We start from the raw sequence: 21,192 nt of genomic DNA, 5'->3' as shown, positions 1-21,192 counted from the left end.
TCCCCTCCTCTCTTTCTTTTTCTCACTCTCCTGTCTCTTCTAGGAATGCCTTTCTCCTGCAATTTTTTGTGAATGTCAATTGTAACCCGTTCTGAGCCCCCAGGGAATGGAATAGAAATCGAATTAAATAAATAAATTTGTTTTTGCTTACTCAACTGATGCAGTTTTTGGGTGTGGGGAAGAGCTCAATCTGAGTGGAAGAAAATGAACTGTTTGTTGGAGAATTCGGGTGGGATATGTGATATGGGGAAAATAAGGGAGATCAGCTGACTCATTATATAATTGGCTTCTGGAGATGGATACTTTCTTGTTATTTAGTGGGAGGTTTGGAGGATTTTATTAGGAGGGCGGAGGAGAGAGGACGGGTGGAATGGGGGTGGTGGGTGAGGGGAATAGTAGATCAAATGGGTATGGGTATTTTTCGGGTTATGGAGGATGGTGGGCTTTAAAATTGTATCTTATAATGTTTGTGGGCTTAACTCCCCACAATGCCACAAAGCACTGTTCAGGGAGTTAGTACGCCTTAGTGCTTCAGTATGTTTTGTCCAGGAAACTTGCCCATTACTGATATGTTTATGAACTTAGATTCCCCCTGGCATTCTGGGCATCTACACTGGGGGCTGTTAAAAAGAGGGGTGTTGTATTTTTTGCTAAATGAGGTTAAACAGATAGTGCAGGAACCTCGGGGAAGATATTAATTTTGGTGGTAGTCCTCAGGGATAAGATTTACACCTTGGCAAATCTGTATGCTCCAAATCAATAAAGGGGGAGTTCTTTCAGATTATTACATCGAAGATTCTTCAGGACAAAGAGGGGCCACTTTTGGTAGGGGAGATCTCAACACGACCATATTACCTGCTTTAGACAACACAGGAAGGAATGTCTTGTATGGTAAATATGATAGAGTGGTATTTTGACTGTCTCTTAGGATGCTTAATATTGAGGATGGGTGGAGATGGCTGAACCCTAGGGTACATGACTACACTTACTACTCTTCAGTCCACTGCTCATACTCTAGAATAGATTATCTTTTTGTGGAGAAAGACCTGTTACGAGTCTCCCAAGCAGGTATAGAACAACAGACATGTTCGGATCATGCATCCATTTGGTTGCAATTAGATGAGCTTGAGCCTACTATAGGGTGAACATTTTTTAGATTAACGATAGTCTACTGGATGATCCAGAGGTGCCGCAAAAGTTGTGTTCACTTATAACTGAATATGTTCAGTTCAAAGTAGGAGGTGAGGCGGCTCTCGGTATGGTCTGGAAGGATTTGAAGGCTGCATATAGAAAGCAAAAGAGGGTGGCGGAGGTATTGCGATTGCAGTGCTTTATTGCCCAATTAGAGGGGACCCATAAGCATCAGTCTTGCGATAGTGTGGTGTTGCAGTGGCTACGTTTGGCTCATAGAGCCTTGCAGACCTATGAGATGGAGCAAATACAGTTCCACCTGCAATTGTTAAAACAAATATTGTTGGCCAAATTACATTGGCTTCCAGTTTCTTGGATAATTCAGTTCAAGATCTTGGTATTAATGTTTAAGGCAATACATCATGCACTGCCAAAAGCAATGATTAATTTAATACTACCATATGTACCATCATATACACTATGGTTTGAGTCACAGCATTTGTTGAAAGTGCCTTCATTGTGGTCTATTGTTAAATCCACAATTCGTTCTAGGGTTTTAAGGTTTTGGCCAGGTATTAGTGACCTGAATTGGCCACTGAGAGAACGGGTTACTGGGCTTGATGGACCATTGGTCTGAACCAGTAAGGCTATTCTTATGTTCTTATGAGATGGCAAATTTGACAGCATTTTTAGAAACATCTCAGGACAATATGTATGTATAATTTGATAACTTTATGTAACATGTATAATTCTTTGTAACATATTTAAACTCTATACAAAATTCTATTTAACAATATGTTGCCTGTAACCCACCTAGAACTCTAATGAGGATTCAGCAGGATATCAGATTGTTCATAACATAACAATGTTTCATCTCATGCTACCCCTTTGGTCTCCTTTTCTTCAGAGGCCAACAAGATTAAAGTTCTGAAAAATTACTTTAGAAAACATGATTTCCATTTTTGTACTGGAAAAGTTCAAATTTTTCCAAATGTGTCGAGTAACACAGGTTAAACTAAGGAAGACAAAAGGGGCCACCCGTGATGCTCAATCTGTTTATTCACTGTTAAGATCTGACACGTACATGTTTCGGCTGTAAGGCCTGCCTGATAGGTCCTGTTTCCAATGAAGTACAATTTATTGCATACGTCTCTTATCTAAAAAGATGGTAATTAAGACACTGCCAGAAGCCTGATCACTATACTGGCAATAAACTTACGCATTCACTTTCACTTTGAGAGGATGCGTGAGATTGTTGGCAGTATAGTGATCAGGCTTCTAACAGTGTCTTAATTACCCTCTTTTTAGACAAGAGACATATGCGATAAATTGTACTCCATTGGAAACAAGACCCTTCAGGTAGGCCTTACAGCCAAAACACGTACATGTCAGGTCTTAACAAGTGAATAAACAGATTGAGCATCACAGGTCGCCTCTTTTGTCTTCTTTTGTTCTACCTTGAGGAGGTAGAATCTCCTGTATTCGTGTAGAGTAACACAGGTTAGGCATATTGAATTTTTACATATTGAAAATAAGATTTAGCTCTTGGTGCTACCTTTTTTCCTAAAATTTCTATCTAAGTGTTTGATTACTTTTCCAGATACTAATATTAATTATACTTTCTTTGACCAAGATCAAAGACTTATTAGATAGAGAAAAGAAATAAAATTATCCTAGGTAGAGTATATATTAGACAGCTTTAAAAGTAACCAGACTATAAATTTAACTTAAATTTTAATGCAGAGTTTATATACTGATAAATCACCACACGGTCTTCAAAGCAGTTTACAAAAACAATTAAAATTTGACTACTACAATAACTACAAAAATAATCAGGTATTTTAAGTAATTTCACTCTGTCTCAATAAGCTCACAATCTAACTATAGTATCTATGAAAGAAATATACAAACTTAGGGCTCCTTTTACTAAGTTGCAATAGTGTTTTTACCGCGTGCAGAATTTTAGCGCACGCTAAACCTGCGCTACGTGACTAGAACTAACGCCAGCTCAATGAGGGCGTTAGCGTCTAGCATGTGCAGCAATTCTGCGCGTGCTAAAACTGCTATCACAGCTTATTAAAAGGAGCCCTTAGGTCTTGATTTCTTGGTTTATAATATTAAGAACATAAGCAGTGCCTCTGCTGGGTCAGACCAGAGGTCCATCAGGCCCAGCAGTCCGCTCATGTGGTGGCCCATCAGGTCCAGGACCTATATAGTAATCCTCTATCTATACCATTCTATCCCCTTTTTCTTCAGGAAATTGTCTAATCCCTTCTTGAACCCCAATACCGCACTCTGTCCTAACACACCCTCTGGAAGCGCATTCCAGGTGTCCACCACCCTCTGGATAAAGAAGAACTTCCTAGCATTGGTTCTGAATCTGTCCCCTCTTAACTTTTCCGAATGCCCTCTTGTTCTTGTAGTTTTCGAAAGTTTGAAGAATCTGTCCCTCTCCACTTTCTCTATGCCCTTCATGATCTTGTAAGTCTCTATCATGTCCCCTCTAAGTCTCCGCTTTTCTAGGGAAAAGAGCCCCAGTTTCTCTAATCTTTCAGCATATGAAAGGTTTTCCATACCTTTTATCATTCGTATCGCTCTTTTCTGAACCCTCTCGAGTATCGCCATATCCTTCTTAAGGTACGGCGACCAATATTGGACGCAGTACTCCAGATGCGGGCGCACCATTGCCCGATAAAACAGCAGGATAACTTCTTTCGTTCTGGTTGTAATACCTTTCTTGATAGTACCTAGCATTCTATTTGCCTTCTTAGAGGCCGCTGCGCACTGTGCTGACGGTTTCATTGTCTTGTACACTATTACCCCCAAGAACTTTTCTTGGGTACTTTCACCCATTACCAGCCCTCCCATCGTATAGTTAAGTTGTACCTCGAGTTTCTGTTTCCTACATGCAAGACTTTACATTTCTATACATTAAACTTCATCTGTCATCTCGTCGCCCACTCTCCTAGTTTATTCAGGTCCCTTCGCAGTCCTCTTTAGTCCTAACTCCACTAAATAGTTTGGTGTCGTCTGCAAATTTTATTATTTCGCACTTCGTCCCTGTTTCTAGATCATTTATAAATACATTGAACAGCAGCGGTCCGAGTACCGACCCCTGCATAACACCACTCGTGACCCTCCTCCAGTCCGAGTAGTGGCCCTTCACTCCCACCCTTTGCTTTTTACTTGCCAACCAATTTTTGATCCATCTGTGTACATTTCCTTCCACCCCATGGCTCTTCAGTTTCCGTAGTAGGCGTTCATGGGGTACCTTGTCAAAGGCTTTTTGGAAATCTAAGTATACGATGTCTATGGGGTCCCCTTTGTCCATCCGTTTATTCCTTCGAAGAAGTGCAATAAGTTCGTTAGGCACGATCTTCCCTTGCAGAAGCCATGTTGGCTTGGTTGCATCAGTTTATTCCTTTCTAGATGCTCATCGATGCTGTCTTTTATCAGCGCTTCCGCCATCTTCCAACTTAGTCAAACTCACCAGTCTGTAGTTCCTCGGGTCACCTCTTGACCCTTTTTTAAAGATGGGCGTAACATTAGCTAGCTTCCAATCCTCCAGGATCACGCCTGTTTTCAGGGATATATTACAAATCTGCTGTAGTAGTTCCGCTATTTCCTGCTTTAGTCCTTTCAGTACCCTAGGGTGGATTCTGTCTGGGCCTGAAGATGTCAGTTTTTAATCTATGTCTCCTCTTTCTCTCTTGATATGGACTAGACTGTTTGTTTCAAGAAGTGCTTGATATACTTTTTTAATTAAAATTTTAAATAACAATTACCTAATTTACCTAATGTACCTAATTTACCTAAATTACTTAATGTACCTAATTTATAAGAAACTGCAAGCATGTTGGCTCTATTGTAGTGGTGTGCCTTTAAGTACAATATGTTTCAATCTGTTCCTGGAGAGTTCACAATAACATTAAAGTGGGATTTGTACTTGGGTTCTGTTGTTTAAAGTGCACTGCACTGACGACTAGGCTGCTCTGCAGTGACATGTGTGGCTAGTTTTGTACAAATTATGCCAGTTGTTTTTGTGCTTGGACACTTCATGCTAGAAAATGGCTGTTCATTTTGGACATTTTCAGCACAAGAACATCCTTCTCATGTATTTTCAAACAGGAAATCCAGATGTTTTTCCTGTTCAAAAATTGGTGTGAGATGGACTTTTGGGGGGATATTATCAGCAGGCTCAATGCAGACTTGGATGTTATTTTGAAAATGCCCCTCTTTGTTGCCCAAATTAGTAGCAGCAGGAGGGCATCCTTTTCATAGTTCTAGTCAGAATTTGGGTCTCTGGAAGGAGATGAGCACAGCAGACACACTACCTTCCTCCAGCAGTATCGATATGCTTCTTCTAATCCACTTGTTCAATATCCTAATGCAAATGGCAGCAGAAGCAGATCTTAAGCTCATCTCATCTCTAATTGCTGTGTGACAAAATCTCACAGTATTTACTGTGAGATCTTGCAGATCTTGCCATGAGATTCAGCCCCATGGCAAGAAAAGAGGCACTTAAATTCTTCTCCTGCTGCCTTGTCTTATCAGGAAATTGAATCACTGGATCAAAGGCAGTATGGCAACAATGATTCAGTACAGCATCTGCCATGCTGACCTCCCAGCAAACTGCAGTCTTTCAGATATTGACTCTACAAATATAGTCCTCTCAGAGGGCACTCTCTCCAGCTATTTGTCAAGCTCTTTAAGAGGTTTGTGAGAATATACAGCTACTGGAAAGTAATACTCACATTTTGCCTATAAAGTCCATCGATTTTCCCAGGATATTTATCAAACTGCAAGGAGAAAGTAGAAGCAGATATAATAAAAACAAAGCAGTCAGAACATAAGTTCATATTTAAATACAATTCAGCTAAAAAAAACTAGTGATGGTTGGAAGCTCCGACTTATGGATGAATGGAAAAAAACAAGTAGGTGCAAGACTGTATAAAGAAGCAAATAAAGGGAGAGCAGTACCACAATGTAAAAATGATGCAAGACAATGAGGGGATTATTAGAAGAAAGCATGACTACCCCCCAACCAGAACTATCTTTTTATCCTGTCCCTGCCTTCTACTATCATCACATAAACCATTTCTATCCCCTAGATATTCCCATTCTACATTAACTCCTTCTCCCATTCTATATTAACTCCTTCTCATCTTGAGTACTATCACAAAGACAGTCAGAGGATACCCCCACCATTGAGCACTTGTTTTGAAGGTGCTTCTTCCTTTCATTCTTCTAAGCTCTATCTTCATCTTGCAACTCTAATATCCACTTCCCTCTCCTCATCCACACTGCCTTGGCTAACAGCCATAGAACAATAGGCTTAATAACGTGTTCTACTTATCCTCACATTTTGGCGGGAGCTACGCACCATGCTGGGTGCCAGTGCAGGGACAATGGAAGGTGGAAAAGGGGTGAAGTGCTGGTGTGTGTGCTGGTGCGTGTGCTGGTGGTTGTGCTGGTGGAACTGGAACATGGGCCGGATGGCCGTGCTCATTTCAGCTCCACCCTGTGCCGTCAGAAAGCGGGAACTCAGATCTTGCCGAATCAGCTCTTGTTCTGTAGGGGAAATACAAAACAACATATTTAGAAGAAGCCCAGAATAATGTGAGCAATGAATGCAGGGTGAAAAAATTCCTAACTGTCCTCATGGATGGGAGTCTCACAGAACAAAAGGGAAGTGGATCTATGATTTCATGGGTAGTGATTATTATGTAGAAGTGGAAATTTTGGCTTACTTGTATTTTAGTTCTTTCATCAGTCTGGACCACAGGTTTGTATAGTCCAACTACAGGGAAATAGAGGGTTCATTTTGTTTTAATTTTCAGTGTATATCATGTGATGTGATCTTTCCTTTTTTCTAATACAGGTGAGAACTACTAAAAGAAGATAAACCAAAGATCAAAAATAATTTCCCTCATTAGAGATGTCTATTTGTTAGTGCCCAGAGATGTAATATTTATTAAGGTACTTAAAAATGTACCTACCCTTTTATGAAGTCGCATTAAGATTTTTTATCACAGGCTGTGGTGGTAAAAGCTCCGACGCTCATAGTAATTCTATGAGCATCAGAGTTTTTACCGCCATGGCCTGTGATTAAAAAACAAACAAACCTGAACGTGGCTTCATAAAAAGAGGGGTGGGGGTTAGTGTACACAAAATTGATTTCTGTGCATTAAAAAGTTCTAAAGTAGGTAAAAAATGTTATTATTTGCAAGTGTAACATGAACAAAAAAATTAACAATCAGAAAAAAGGTGTTTTTTTTCAAAAACAAACTGGAAATATTTTGTCCTGAAAGGACAACTAGAGCATTCGTCTGAAAATCAGGTAGGAAAAGTATATTGGATTTGGGTAGATCTGAGGCATTAAGAACAATCAGAATATGAATTTTAAGATGGTCAAAAAAATCTAAGGCATTATTAAAAGGACATTTATTTGTGCTGGTGTTTGGTATGCGAAAATGGTATTCAGTTATAACCTGTTAGTAAGCCTGGAAAGTTGGATGGTCAGTATAACTGTGTCAAGAAAATTTTGGAATGGATGGAGAATTATGTTATGTATTATAGCTTTTCTTTAATTATGTATATTTTTTCCCCCCATATTCCACCTTGGGTAAAGGCAGAATAGAAATTAAATACAATAAAAATAAATTTCATTCTGTTTTGTTTTTTTTTTCCTGCCAGCATGGATTACAGGGACATAAAAAAGTAGTTGAAATGGAAAGCCAACCACAAGATCACAAACAACAAAATTGGGGGCTCAGGAAAACATGACTTGGGAACAATGAATTATAAACCAAAGATTTTTTTCCCAGTAGAAGTTGTGAAAAGAATAAAACAAATATCAATGAAAATCTTTAATGAAAATAAATTAACACTCCCCCCCCCACACCTTTTACAAAACCATAGCGTGATTTTTAGAGCCAGCCACGGCGGTAACTGCTCCGATGCTCATAGAATTCCTATGAGCTTCGGAGCTGTTACAGCTGCAGACGGCACTAAAACCCTTCTTACGGTTTTGTAAAACGAGGGGGGGGTAAATGATTGACTGAAGTTAAAGTACAAATGGGATCATATGATGCTAAAATATTTTTAAAATCAACATGTTTATTCATGATATTGCCCTTCATCATTAAATATACAAGTGTCAGAGTAGCGTACACCAAACCATAATGGATAAATTAAAAAGCACAACATAGCCAAGCTTCAGCAAAAAAAACAAACAAACAAACAAACAAACCTGTGCCAAGGGGAAAACTTTGCTAAATGATTCTAAAATCAAGAAAACACATTATATGACACAAGTTATAAACACATACGGACACAAGAGTGTTAGACTCATCTTTGAGCATGGGACCTCAGATTAGGCACTCCTCCAATTAATTTGTTCTTGTTTCATGGATGATCATTTTATAATTGTATAGTTGTTAATCCTTTCACAACTAGACTATTGTAATTGTCTTAATTCAAGCATTTCTGTGAAGCCCTTAAATAAGATACAGTTAATAGAATGCAACAGCCTGTCTGACATAAAGTCTATCAAGATAGGATTGTGTGTTGCCTATGTTGACAGATCTTCACTGGCTACCTTTTAAGCCAGACTTTCTTTCAAAATTTGCTATTTAGTTTTTAAAATCTTTTGAGGAAATTCCTTTGAGATTTTTTATCTTTTTTTATTTGTTTGTTAAAATCAACTGGTCATTGCTGTAGTACTGGCTGGTTCATACTCTTCAGTGAATGGTTTGAAGTTTAAGTCTTGTCATGAGAATTAATTTTTATATCCATCAGTAAAATGTTGGAATTCATTACAAATAGAAATTCCATCTGATCCTCATCATCTTCCATTTTGTCAAATGATTTTTTTTATGTGATTTCTTTTTTTCTTTTTTTTAATTTAGTATTTTTTTTTTTTACACTTCCATTACAATTGTAATCTTGACTTTTTATTTTTGGTCTGCCTCTTGGTGATGTACTCTCACTCTGAATTCTATTTTGGGGGATATAGCAGGCTATAAAACCATAACATAAAACTCTAATACATACTAGTGAAGTGGGTATTTTGGGAGCTGTATGTGGATATTTTATGGTCTCTTGTTTTGTGTATGTTAAATGCTTTAAGCTGCTGTTCTGTTTATTGAAAGTTAGTATAGGAATGAAAAAAACAACAAGAAGAAAAGAAAAGGACCGATGTTCCAACAACACTGGTAAATCCAAAACACAAGATAGAACAAAAGTCTCTGGATGTGACAGGAACCATTGTGGATTAAAAATTTTTATTCAAAATTAATCTCCAGATATCAAAGCATATGTATGAACTATTACACAAACTGCCAATTGCTCAAGTTATAAATTTTTCACAAGGATAGTAACCTATAATCTATAGTCTCAGTACCCTCCCTATAATCTAATCTAAATCTTAGGGGTCCTTTTATCAAGCTGCGGTAGGGGTTTAATGCGCGTTAAACCGCCTGCCGCACTAGGTGCTAACGCCTGCATCGAGCAGGCGTTAGTTGTTTAGCTGGCCGTGGGGGTTAGCGCGTGATGAAATGTCCGACGCGCTAACCCTGTTAGTGCGGCTTGATAAAAGGACATCTTAGAATTATATACTGTGTCATCTCCCCACAAGCAGTTCGACTCGGTTCACATAAAAATCAATAATCGAAGTGAAAGTAGTTAGATTAGAGAGAAAATAACTTATTAATGAATACCCTCATCTGACATCCTAGAGAGAAGATAACTAATTTTCCTTAGAACAATTTTCTAAAAACTGTTGAAATAACAGTGTTTTCATAGATTAATGGAAAATTTAGGAGAGAAGAGTTCTAACACAAGAGGAAATCCCATTCCAAATCATTGTAAAAGTATATGAGAAAGATAGAGTAATATTACAAACAGATTTTATTCCTTTTAAAGATGGAAAGGACAGTTTAAATTTCTGAAAGTTTCTTGAATCAGAAGATCTCTGATTAAAGATAGAGGAATCAAAGACGTAAATAGCCCATGTATGATTTTAAGAACCACAGAAGCACATTTGCACTGTACTCTAAGATAGGCAGGGAACCAATGACGATTTCTCAAAACAGGAGACACATGATCAAATTTTATCTTATCAAATATTAGCATTGCAGCCATACTCTGGATTAGTTGTAACCATTTTAGATTCCCCTTACGCATGCCTATATAGATTGAATTACAGTAATCTAGTTGTGCTAGGATAATAGCTTGCACCAGTAACACAAAATGTTGCTGGTAAAACAAGATGTCTAACTATCCTTAATATTCATAAGCTGAAAAAACATTTCTTTGAAAAGTGATTAACTTGACATAGAAATGAGAGAGAAGAGTCCAATATTATTCCTAGAACGCTACACAAAAATTCAATTTTCAAAGATTCTCCAGAATTCAAAGTTACAGAGAGAGGTAACTGTTCAATTTTTGGGCCAAACCATAATAATTTTGTCTTGGCTATATTGAGTTTACACCCAGCAGCGTCCATGGCGAACTATCAAAAATCAAGGTGAACAAAGCCATGGGACCGGACAATCTACACCCCAGGATTCTTAGGGAGTTGTGTGATGTCCTGGCGGAACCGCTATCCATGCTGTTCAGTCTTTCCCTAAGTACCGGAAAAGTCCCCATGGACTGGAAAACAGCTAACGTCATTCCATTGCACAAAAAAGGTTGCAGAACGGAGGCTGCGAATTACAGACCGGTGAGTCTCACCTCAATAGTGAGCAAACTCATGGAAAGACTTATTAAACACGAATTAGATACGATCCTGACCGAGGAGAATCTACAGGATCCCCACCAGCATGGATTCACAAAGGGAAGGTCCTGTCAATCCAATCCGATCAGCTTCTTTGACTGGGTTACAAGAAAACTGGATATGGGGAAGTCTCTGGACGTCGTGTACTTGGACTTCAGCAAAGCTTTTGATAGTGTCCCGCACCGCAGATTGTTGAGCAAGATGACTTCGATGGGTTTGGGAGTGACATTGATGACATGGGTCAATGACTGGTTAAGCGGTAGAATCCAGAGGGTAGTGGTTAACGGTACCCCCTCCAATACATCGGAGGTGACCAGTGGAGTGCCACAGGGATCGGTCTTGGGTCCAATCTTTTTCAACATATACATAAGAGACCTGACTCAAGGGCTTCAAGGTAAAATAACACTATTCGCCAACGACGCCAAACTGTGCAACATAGTAGATAACAGCACCTTGCCCGACAGTATGGAACAGGACCTGCTCTTATTGGAACATTGGTCCTCGACTTGGCAGCTAGGCTTCAATGCCAAAGCATGACCTTGGCAGCAGAAACCCGTTCAGAACTTACACTCTAAATGGTGAGACCTTAGCTAGGACTAGGGCAGAGCGTGATTTGGGAGTAATCATTAGTGAAGACATGAAAACTGCCAAGCAGGTGGACAAAGCTGCATCCAAGGCTAGACAAATGGTGGGATGCATCCGTAGAGGTTTCGTCAGCCGGAGGCCCGAAGTCATAATGCCCCTGTACAGATCCATGGTGAGACCTCATCCTGAATATTGTGTTCAAGTCTGGAGACCACATTATCAAAAAGATGTGCGGAGAATCGAGTCGGTTCAGCGAATGACCACCAGGATGGTCTCGGGACTCAAGAACCTCCCATATGAGGAAAGACTAAATAAACTGCAGCTATACTCGCTCGAGGAACGTAGAGAGGGGGGACATGATTGAAACTTTTAAATATATCACGGGCCGCATTGAGGTGGAAGACGATATCTTCTTTCTTAAAGGACCTTCAACCACGAGAGGTCATCCGCTGAAAATCAAAGGTGGGCAATTTCATGGCGACGCCAGGAAGTATTTCTTCACCGAAAGGGTAGTCGATCATTGGAATGAACTTCCATTGCAGGTGATTAATGCCAGCAGCATGCTCGATTTTAAAAAGAAATGGGATATGTATGTGGGATCTCTAGCCAGGTGAAGTCTGGGGGTGGGTCATTAGCGTGGGCAGACTTGATGGGCTACAGCCCTTTTCTGCCGTCATATTCTATGTTTCTATGGAATACAATATTTAGCTCAACGTTGCTCAGTTTTGGATCAACTTCTAATATAATAAAAAAATATCATCCACATATGTAAAAATTGTTTCAGAAGTGGCTAAATTGAGGTTCTTTAATGTAGTCATATAAATATTAAAAAGTAAAGGAGACAATGGGGTACCCTGTGGAACTCCACAGGCAGACTTCCATGGGGCAGATGTTTCACCATCAATATACTGTATACCTCATAGGTGCGTAGTGTTAGAAAACCTATAAACCATCTCAGTACTTCCTGATCCAGGCCTATTTCAGAAAGTAAGCAGATCAGTATATCATGATACACTACATTAAAAGCTGCTGAAAGATCAAACTGCAGCAAATCTTAGAGATCAGTAACAATAACAATGTTTCTGTGATGAAATTAGATTGAAAACCACGTTGGGATGGGAGAAGAATAGAGAATTTATCCAAATAACTAAAAAGTTGTACAGAAATAATAGCCTCAATCATCTTAGTTAATAAAGGGATATTAGCGATTGGACGGTAGTGAGAAGGAACCCTTTAATAATGGGGTTAAAGCGATAAGTCCCACACTGCTTGAGAAGTAACCATTATCTAATAACTGATTTATTAATGACATTAACCAAGAATTGCTTGAGGGGAGATATAAGAAGGAAAAGGGTCTAAAGCGCATCTACATTGTCCCAATTTAAAACAGTTTCTGAATCTGATCATCTGTTACATTTGCAAAGGTACACCAAGATCTATCTACTGGGATATTCTTGAATTATCTTCCTCAAAAAATAAATCATCATATTTTACAGTAGCAAATGTAACCCTTATCGTTAGGATTTTGTCATTAAAAAATTTTGCTAGCTCATCCGCAGTTGGTCTATTAGATTTGTCAATTTTTTTCACTCACACCAATGAGTGATCTCCACAGTTTAAACAGAGCTTTAATCTTTTTTTTATTTATCAATTTAACAAATTTATTACAAGAACCACTTCTTGTTAATAAAATACAGTACGAATATTTCACAAGAAAAATAAGGGAAAAAAATTAGCATTTAAGAAAAAGGTATAATTCCTTAGATCACAAATAATTGTGCAGGGGAGATAGGCAAGAAAAAAAGAATAATTTTTTCAAAGAATTAACTTCTATGAATGCATAGGCATTAACACTGATATCACTACTCTCTTACATGATCAGTTATTACTCAAGCAATTTTCTTTAAATCTAGAAAGGTTCTTAATTGCTCTGGAACCAAAAAAACATTTTGAATCAAGATATTTTACTACACATTTGCAAGGATAGGCTAACAAAAAAGTTGCCCCCAATGTTCTTGTCTCTTGCTGCATTGAAAGAAATGATCTCCTTCTCTCGTGTGGATCTTGTCACATCTAAATAAATCCAGACTCTTTTACCATTAAATAATTCTTTAGTAAGACAAAAGTAAAAAGTTTCATCAGAGCATATAAGTCCTGCTTGTAAACAAAGGAGACCAGTACCTAAGGATTAGATTAGTAAGGTAGACCTAACTGAAGAGTCTGTAATAGATTCTTCAAGAATAGCGGAGATATTTTTCAGATCAAATTCAGGTGATTGAGGATTAACTCCTCCGGTATCTCAGTGAAACTGTTTTGAAGGAACCGACAGATAATAAATTCTATTCACGGGAGGCATAAAATCAGTGGAATATTTAAGTATATCCATTAAGGGTTCCTTTTACTAAGGTGCGCTAGCGTTTTTAGCTCAAGCAAAAGATTACCGCCTACTTAAAAGGAGGCAGTAGCGGCTAGCACACGTGGCATTTTAGCACACATTATTCCGCGTGTTAAGGCCCTAATGCACATTTGTAAAAGGAGCTCTAAGTAGGGGGGCGTGGCTTGGACACACAAGCAAATGGTCGAGTAATAGCCGAGCTCCGTGTTAAGCAAGCTCTTATATTTACAAAAAAGCTCTAATATCTATAACTTGGAGGAAAAAAGTTTGGGGATCATCAGGAAATGGCATCGGGTAAACAAAATAAAAGCGATGCAGGAGCCGGAGGATCGGGTACAGGTAGTAACAAGCGATCAAAGCCGGAACCAGGGACTCCTTCAAAAGTTCCGTTGCCTTCAAAAGAAGATTCTGATGTGATGGTAGAAATACGACAGATTAAAGATATCGTATTAGATATAAAAAGACAACTCCAAAAGGCAATTGATGATGTTGCCATTCTTACTAAAAGAGTTGATATTGTAGATAGTAAAATAACCTATTTAGAAGAAAAATCTGAAGAAGTGCATACTGAAGTCATGCAAAATAAAAAAGCCTGGAAAGAATTGGAAACAGTAAAGAGGGACCTGAAAGATTGCTTGAATAGAGAAAAGAGAAATAATTTGCGCATTATTGGGATGCCAGAAGGAGTGGAAAAAAATGATCCCATAACTTTCTTAGAGCAATTCCTTCCTAAAGTGTTACCTTTGAAGTCTAAAATGCCTCTTGAAATTGAAAGAGCGCACAGGATACCGGGACAAAAAACAACATCGCAAAAGGGTCCAAGGACTTTGATATTTAAATTACTAAGATATCAACATGTAGTAGAAATTTGTCAACTTGCCAAAGAGAACAAAAATCTAAGATGCCAGGCCGCACAAATACACATTGTGCCTGATTTTGCTAGAGAAACAGCCCTTAAAAGAAAGCAATTATTGGACTTAAGGCCACAATTAAGGGCATTGGGGGCAAGATATGGGCTTCTTTACCCAGCGGTTATGAAAGTAACTTTGGGAAATAAAACTCAAAATTTTACCGATCATAAAAAATTAATAGAGTTTTTAGAACAATTTGAACAACCAATGACTTCTTGATTGAATAAGTTGTGGAATTTTATTTCGAAAAGACTGATATGATCATATTATTATTGCTTTTGTTATATTTTCACTACTGCAGAACTAATTTTTAAATTACTAAGAAAATACAAAACATGATGACTGTTTGGATTGCTGGAATGTTCAACTTACTTTAAATAATAACGAAGGGATACTGCCACGAGATTGGAATCGGATCGGCATGTCGTTGATGATATCAGTGATGACTTACATGGATGGAATGTATTTATGGGATTCTTCGGTCATCTTTTTCATTGATCCTGGATGAACTGTTGGCAAATTGGCTGACATGAGGCAATCTTTTGGTGGTTGTCCTGAATACATGCGGGAAAGTGTACTGTGCTTGTGCTTCGCTAACTAACTACGTTGATGCGTCTGTAATGGGAGGATATCTTCTGTTCAACCAATGAACTATACCGGAAATGAAGGGGTATGGAGAATTTCACGTTACGTCCATAGAGGAAGAGTCGCGATCTTAAGGAGGAGGGGAGAAAAAAAAAAAAAAGGGCGGATACGGAAGTGCCGATTTCATTTTTTACATCGGAGGAACATGGTTTGGAATATATTAACAGCGAAACTGATACAGAATATTTGGAGATGACTCTGTGAATAAAAAGACGCTCCCTATATTTCCTTTAAACTGGTTTAAATGGAGTGGCATATAAAAGTAAAATGGAATAAACAGGCTTGTTAGATCTTAAGAATATCTTTACAATAGAACATGACGGCATTTCAAGGTGGTAAAGTTATAAAAGAAAAATCTAAATGGACATTGTGATGAGAGTAAAAGAAGTAGTTTTATAAAGGAGCAATAATATATTTGAAGAAATTATACATGTTTTATGGTTTTAATTTGTATTTATTTATTCAGTTATTGATTTAGGTATGTTATGATATATACGAAGTGATAGTCTAATGATATGTCTCACTGATGTTATCATTTTGTTGAGATATTAAAGTGAATGCGTATTGGTGGGGTTGAGGATGGGTTATGAAAATTTTGTAAGTATATTTTATCTTTTATTAATGATTGATTGGTTTGAATGAAATAGAATGAGCAGTGCATATTGATTTATAGTTTCTAATACTTGGCTAAAATTAGATTAATGTTCCAAGACTTAAATTGTTTTGGGGGATGAATGGAATATAGATATTTAAGTTGATAAGTTAATTAATTTAACTTATATTGCATATTGAGTTATTAAGGTTTTGAAGGATTGGATTTATGGAAGGTAATATGTTTGTTTAAAGGATCTTTGAAATCTTATTCTGGAATATATTTTATATATAAGAATTCAGGATATTTAATATGAATTTAATTCATTTGGTCATATCAAATTTTGGATAACAGACAGTTACAATACATATAGGATATTGAATTGGTTTCATTAAAAGTATATGTTCAAAATTTAAAAATAAATTACTAACTTAGTTTCTAATAGGCAGGAGTGAATTAATAATTTTATCAATGTTAATTTACAATGGTATTTTATTCCCTATGAATTGGAAAAGAGGGGTATGTAGTTATTCTATCTTATAAAGGTTGTATTATGTATTTTAATATTGTGGAGCAAATGATACAAAATGTAATTTTTAGCTTGTGAGGAGTGGTGTTAGACCTGATCTTATTTTGCGTTTCCAAGTGTTCGTGCATATATGGGGTGGGGAGGGAGAGTATGGGAGGGAATTAAGTTTTGAGGGTTTGGGTAAAGGAGAAAATTTTTTGGTATTGTTTTGGAACCCTTATTATTTATGGGAAAATTGATTTCTTAAATGGTATTCAAGATTTGATTGTGACATTACGTATTATATTAATAACTAATGGATCTTAAGATAATGTCTCTGAATGTTAATGGTCTTAATCACCCGATAAAAAGGAAAAAGGCACTATTATTTTTAAAAAGACAGAATGCAGATATTTGTTGTATACAAGAGACTCACCTATCGAATAATGAATCTAAAAAACTAAAAGGTGATTGGGTCAAACAATGCTATTTCTCTTCAGCAATAGGGAAAAAAGCGGGTGTTGCTATATTAGTAAATAAAAAATGTTCTGCTTCATTTAAATTTAAGGCAGCTGATCCTCTTGGAAGATGGGTGTATGTGGAAATGGGCATGGGAAATACCACTATGACGCTTTTTAATGTATACGCCCCTAATTCGAACCAAAATGAATTTTTTAGAACTCTGCAACAATTGATTCTTCCGCTGGCTGCTTCTAATTTAGTGGTAGCTGGGGATTTCAATGCTGTTATGGATCCGTTGATGGATAAAAATCCGAGGAGATTTATAAAATCATTAGGTTTGGATAATTTGGTACAATCTTGTGATTTAAAAGATATTTGGCGTATACTTCATTTTGATGGTCGGGAATTTTCGTTTTGCTCCCACGTTCATAATTCTTTTTCTAGAATAGATTACATTTTTGTTTCAAATCAATTAGTACATCAAGTCACACAGGCTGTCATCGATCCAATTATCTTATCTGATCATGGTGGAGTGTGGATTGAAATTAAAATAATAGATCAGAATAGTAATAGGCCTATATGGAGATTAGATAATGCATTGCTTGCAGATACGAAGTTTTGTGAAAGTCTTTTAATAAAAATGAAAGATTACTTTCAAATTAATGATACAGAAGAAAAATCAGTAGAGATTTTATGGGATGCTTTTAAAGCATATATGAGAGGACAAATTATTTCTTATTCAGCTTTGCTTAGAAAGCAGGAGCAAAAATAATTTTCAGAATTGGAAAAATTAGTTAAATCTTTGGAATCAAAATTAATTGAAAAATGGGAATATTCGATACAGCAGGAACTTTAAAAAGTTAAAGGTAAATATAATGAAATTTCTTCTAAGCTGATAAGGAAAGATTTGTTTTCCCAGCAAGCTTTGTATTATGGAAACTCAAATAAGGTGGGAAGAATGCTAGCAAATTATCTTAAAGCGAAAAAAAGAAAAACAAAAATAGTTGCCATTAAAAATGAGAATGGTGAAACTTTATCTCAAATTAAACCTATTATGAATCAATTTTTAAAATTTTATAAAGATTTGTATTCTTCTGAGTCTTATTTAGAAAAGGAAAAGGATGGGTTAGAATTTTTGAAGTTATTAGAGGGACCAAAGATTCCTGAACATATAAAACGAAGTTTGGAAGAGCCAATATCATTAAAAGAATTAGAAACAGCTTTGAAATCTCTTAGAGTTGGATCCGCTCCAGGTGGCGATGGTTACACAGTGGAGTTTTATAAATCATTTCAAAACATCATAATGCCCTATTTATTAAATTTATATCAGACTCAACTAAATAAGGGTTGTATTACAGGTACTATGGCAGAATCGTTAACTATAGTTTTGCCTAAGCCAAATAAAGATCCCACTTTCGTTTCAAATTATAGACCTATTTCTTTAATAAATGTAGATGGGAAAATTTTGGCTAAGACATTAGCTTTAAGATTGGCTAAAGCTCTCTCTTTCATTATAGGTATGCATCAAACGGGATTCGTTGCTCAAAGACATTCATCTCATAATACTAGATTGGCATTTCATATGTTATATTTGACAAATGCCATTAATGACCCGGCCTTTTCTGTTTCATTGGATGCAGAGAAGGCTTTTGACCGAGTGGAATGGACCTTCATGTATCAGGCAATGGATTGGTTCGGGATTTATACAAATAATAAAAGCGTTGTATAGCTCCCCTGCTGCTAGATTGTATATTAATAATACTTTTTCAGAACGGTTTATTTTGCAGAAGGGGGTTAGACAAGGTTGTCCCTTGTCTCCTTTGCTTTTTGATATTGTTTTAGAACCCTTATTATTAGCTATACAACAGGTGAAGGAGATACAGGGTATTCCGCATTCAGATAGAGAATATAAAGTATCAGCATATGCGGATGATATATTACTTTATTTGAGAAATCCAGAAACAACCATTCCATACTTGCTTGAATTGATTGAGAAATTTGGAAAATTTTCAGGTTATAAAATAAATTGGAATAAATCAGAAGTTCTTCCACTAAATATAAACTAAACTAAACTAAACCTTGGGTTTATATACCGCACCATCTCCACGAATGCGGAGCTCGGCACGGTTTACAGGAAGAAAGATGAGAGAGGAACTACAGTGGAGAGATTAAAGAGTTAGGTGTAAAGGGGGAAGGTGATATACATTGTACGAAAGGATTATTTGATCCATTTTCTTTTATTTGGAAGGAAGATGGTTTAAAATATTTAGGAATCTGGATTGCAAAAACAGTGGAAGATACAATGAAAGTTAATGAAAAAAATTTATTACAGAAGGTGACAGAAATGTGCGAGCAATGGAATCCTTTACATTTATCTTGGTGGGGGAGAGTACAAACTGTTAAAATGATGATTTTACCTGTAGTTTGTTACCAAATGGACATGATACCAATTTTCTTTCAGAGGTCTTTTTATAAAAAATTAAATAGGGTTTTAACAAAATTTTATTTGGCTAGGTAAAATTCCTAGAATTGCTTTAGTGTCTTTGCAAAGAACAATTGCGGACGGTGGGATAAATTTTCCAAATTTTTATAGGTACCATCAGGCCTATATTCTGCGTCAAGGTATGTATTAGATCCTCCCAGAGCCCATTGAAAATATACCACATTGGTTCTGGTTAGAATGGAGACTTATGTTTCCTTTACGTCTTAGTCATGTTATTAGTATTCAAATGCCAAGGTTATATAAAGAACATAAGATATTTGTTGATACCTGGAAAACTTTAAGGTATATAAGTAGTCTAACTCCTATTCCAATAAATAAATCAACAACTCAAACAATTTGGCTAAACCCCAAGATCAAGGTTGGCGGTTTTAAAATCATCTGGAAATATTGGATGATGGCTGGAATTCGTACTTTAGAGGATGTGATAAACAAAGGTAAACTGCTTGAGTTTTCACAATTGCAACATAAATTTGGTTTAAATAAATCGCAATATTTCAGGTGGTTGCAATTGAAGCAGGCCATTCAGGCGGGGTTCCCTGATTGGAAAAATCTTAATAATTATCATAGCCTGGATTCTTATGTTTTCAGATAGATTCTATGGGTCACCAGGCCACAATGTGGTATAAATTAATATCTGGATTTGTAAATAAAAAACAAAAACATGGTCTTAGAGACATTTGGAGCATTGAGATTAAGCATCAGATTAATGCATCTCAATAGCCACGACTGTGGTCTTGGAGGTTAAGATGTACAGTCTCAGCATCTATGAGACAAACATGGTTTTTTCTTTTACATAGAGCTTTTTGGACCCCTGTTCGTTTACAAAAACTTGATAGCTCTAAGTCTAATAGATGCTGGCACTGTCATCTTGAGGCGGGAACATTAGATCATCTTTTATTTTATTGTCCATTCATATTATTATTTTGGAAATCAATTTGGCCTCAAATAAATAGGATGTTGGAGAATCCGGTAGCCTTGACATATGATACGATTTTATTTGGCACAGCAATGAGAGCAAAGAGTCAAATTTCTTCAAATAACAACAAACTTTTATTTATATTAACTGGAGTAGCAGTAGCAAATAACACACAATTGGAAAAACTTTGACAGGTTAAATTATAACTTTTGGTGGAATTCAGTATACCATATATAAAATGGAGTATTTTTTAAACATTTCTAGGGGAGATATTCCAGCAATTTTTGGAAAGTTTAAGATACGGATATTTAATCTTCAGTTATAATTCTTAATATTTTCAATCTTTCTGTGTAAAGCAAGGTTATTTTTAATTGCCACTGTTTTAAACTCTTGGAGAGATTGAACCTCTACTTGAATCTGAGTAATAGAACCTTTAATCTCTGATTTACTTTGCTTGAGGGATCTAAATAAATCATCCATTTTTTTTCCCCCAGAGCCTTTACATTTCCAGATGTCTTCATTGTAGCGACGTTCAGTTTTTGAAGCATATGCCATATTACTTCAAGTATCACCTCCATGGGGGAACTCATCACCTCCATTGAATTTTTCATCGGCAAGAGAAACTGTGTCCGGGCCCTCCTTTGCTGAAATGCCTGCTACAATTTTGGCGGTCTGGAGTTCCGCTCCCTCCACAGATCCATATGTCGGACAAAGAGTAGCAACTGACATCTTCTCTGTTACAGCTCCCACTTTGTGGAATACCCTT

The 21,192-nt window shown here is 36.9% G+C and overlaps 1 protein-coding gene across 3 annotated transcripts in view; it reads right to left on the bottom strand.

Moving 5' to 3' along the window:
- Positions 1-21,192, bottom strand: part of FBRS (fibrosin) — a 391,643-nt gene that overhangs the window by 132,598 nt on the left and 237,853 nt on the right. For 2 of the 3 annotated variants that reach the window (XM_033944952.1, XM_033944950.1), the window contains 2 exons: positions 6,494-6,702; positions 5,886-5,930 (listed from right to left, as the gene is read on the bottom strand). In XM_033944952.1, the coding sequence (XP_033800843.1) occupies positions 5,886-5,930; positions 6,494-6,702 (254 nt within the window). The remainder of the gene's footprint in view (positions 1-5,885; positions 5,931-6,493; positions 6,703-21,192) is intronic. The other variant, XM_033944951.1, reaches the window with a different exon arrangement.

The sequence above is a fragment of the Geotrypetes seraphini genome, chromosome 5, assembly GCF_902459505.1.
Source record: "Geotrypetes seraphini chromosome 5, aGeoSer1.1, whole genome shotgun sequence".
Lineage (NCBI taxonomy): Eukaryota > Metazoa > Chordata > Amphibia > Gymnophiona > Dermophiidae > Geotrypetes > Geotrypetes seraphini.
This window is presented reverse-complemented; position numbering and strand designations above follow the sequence as displayed.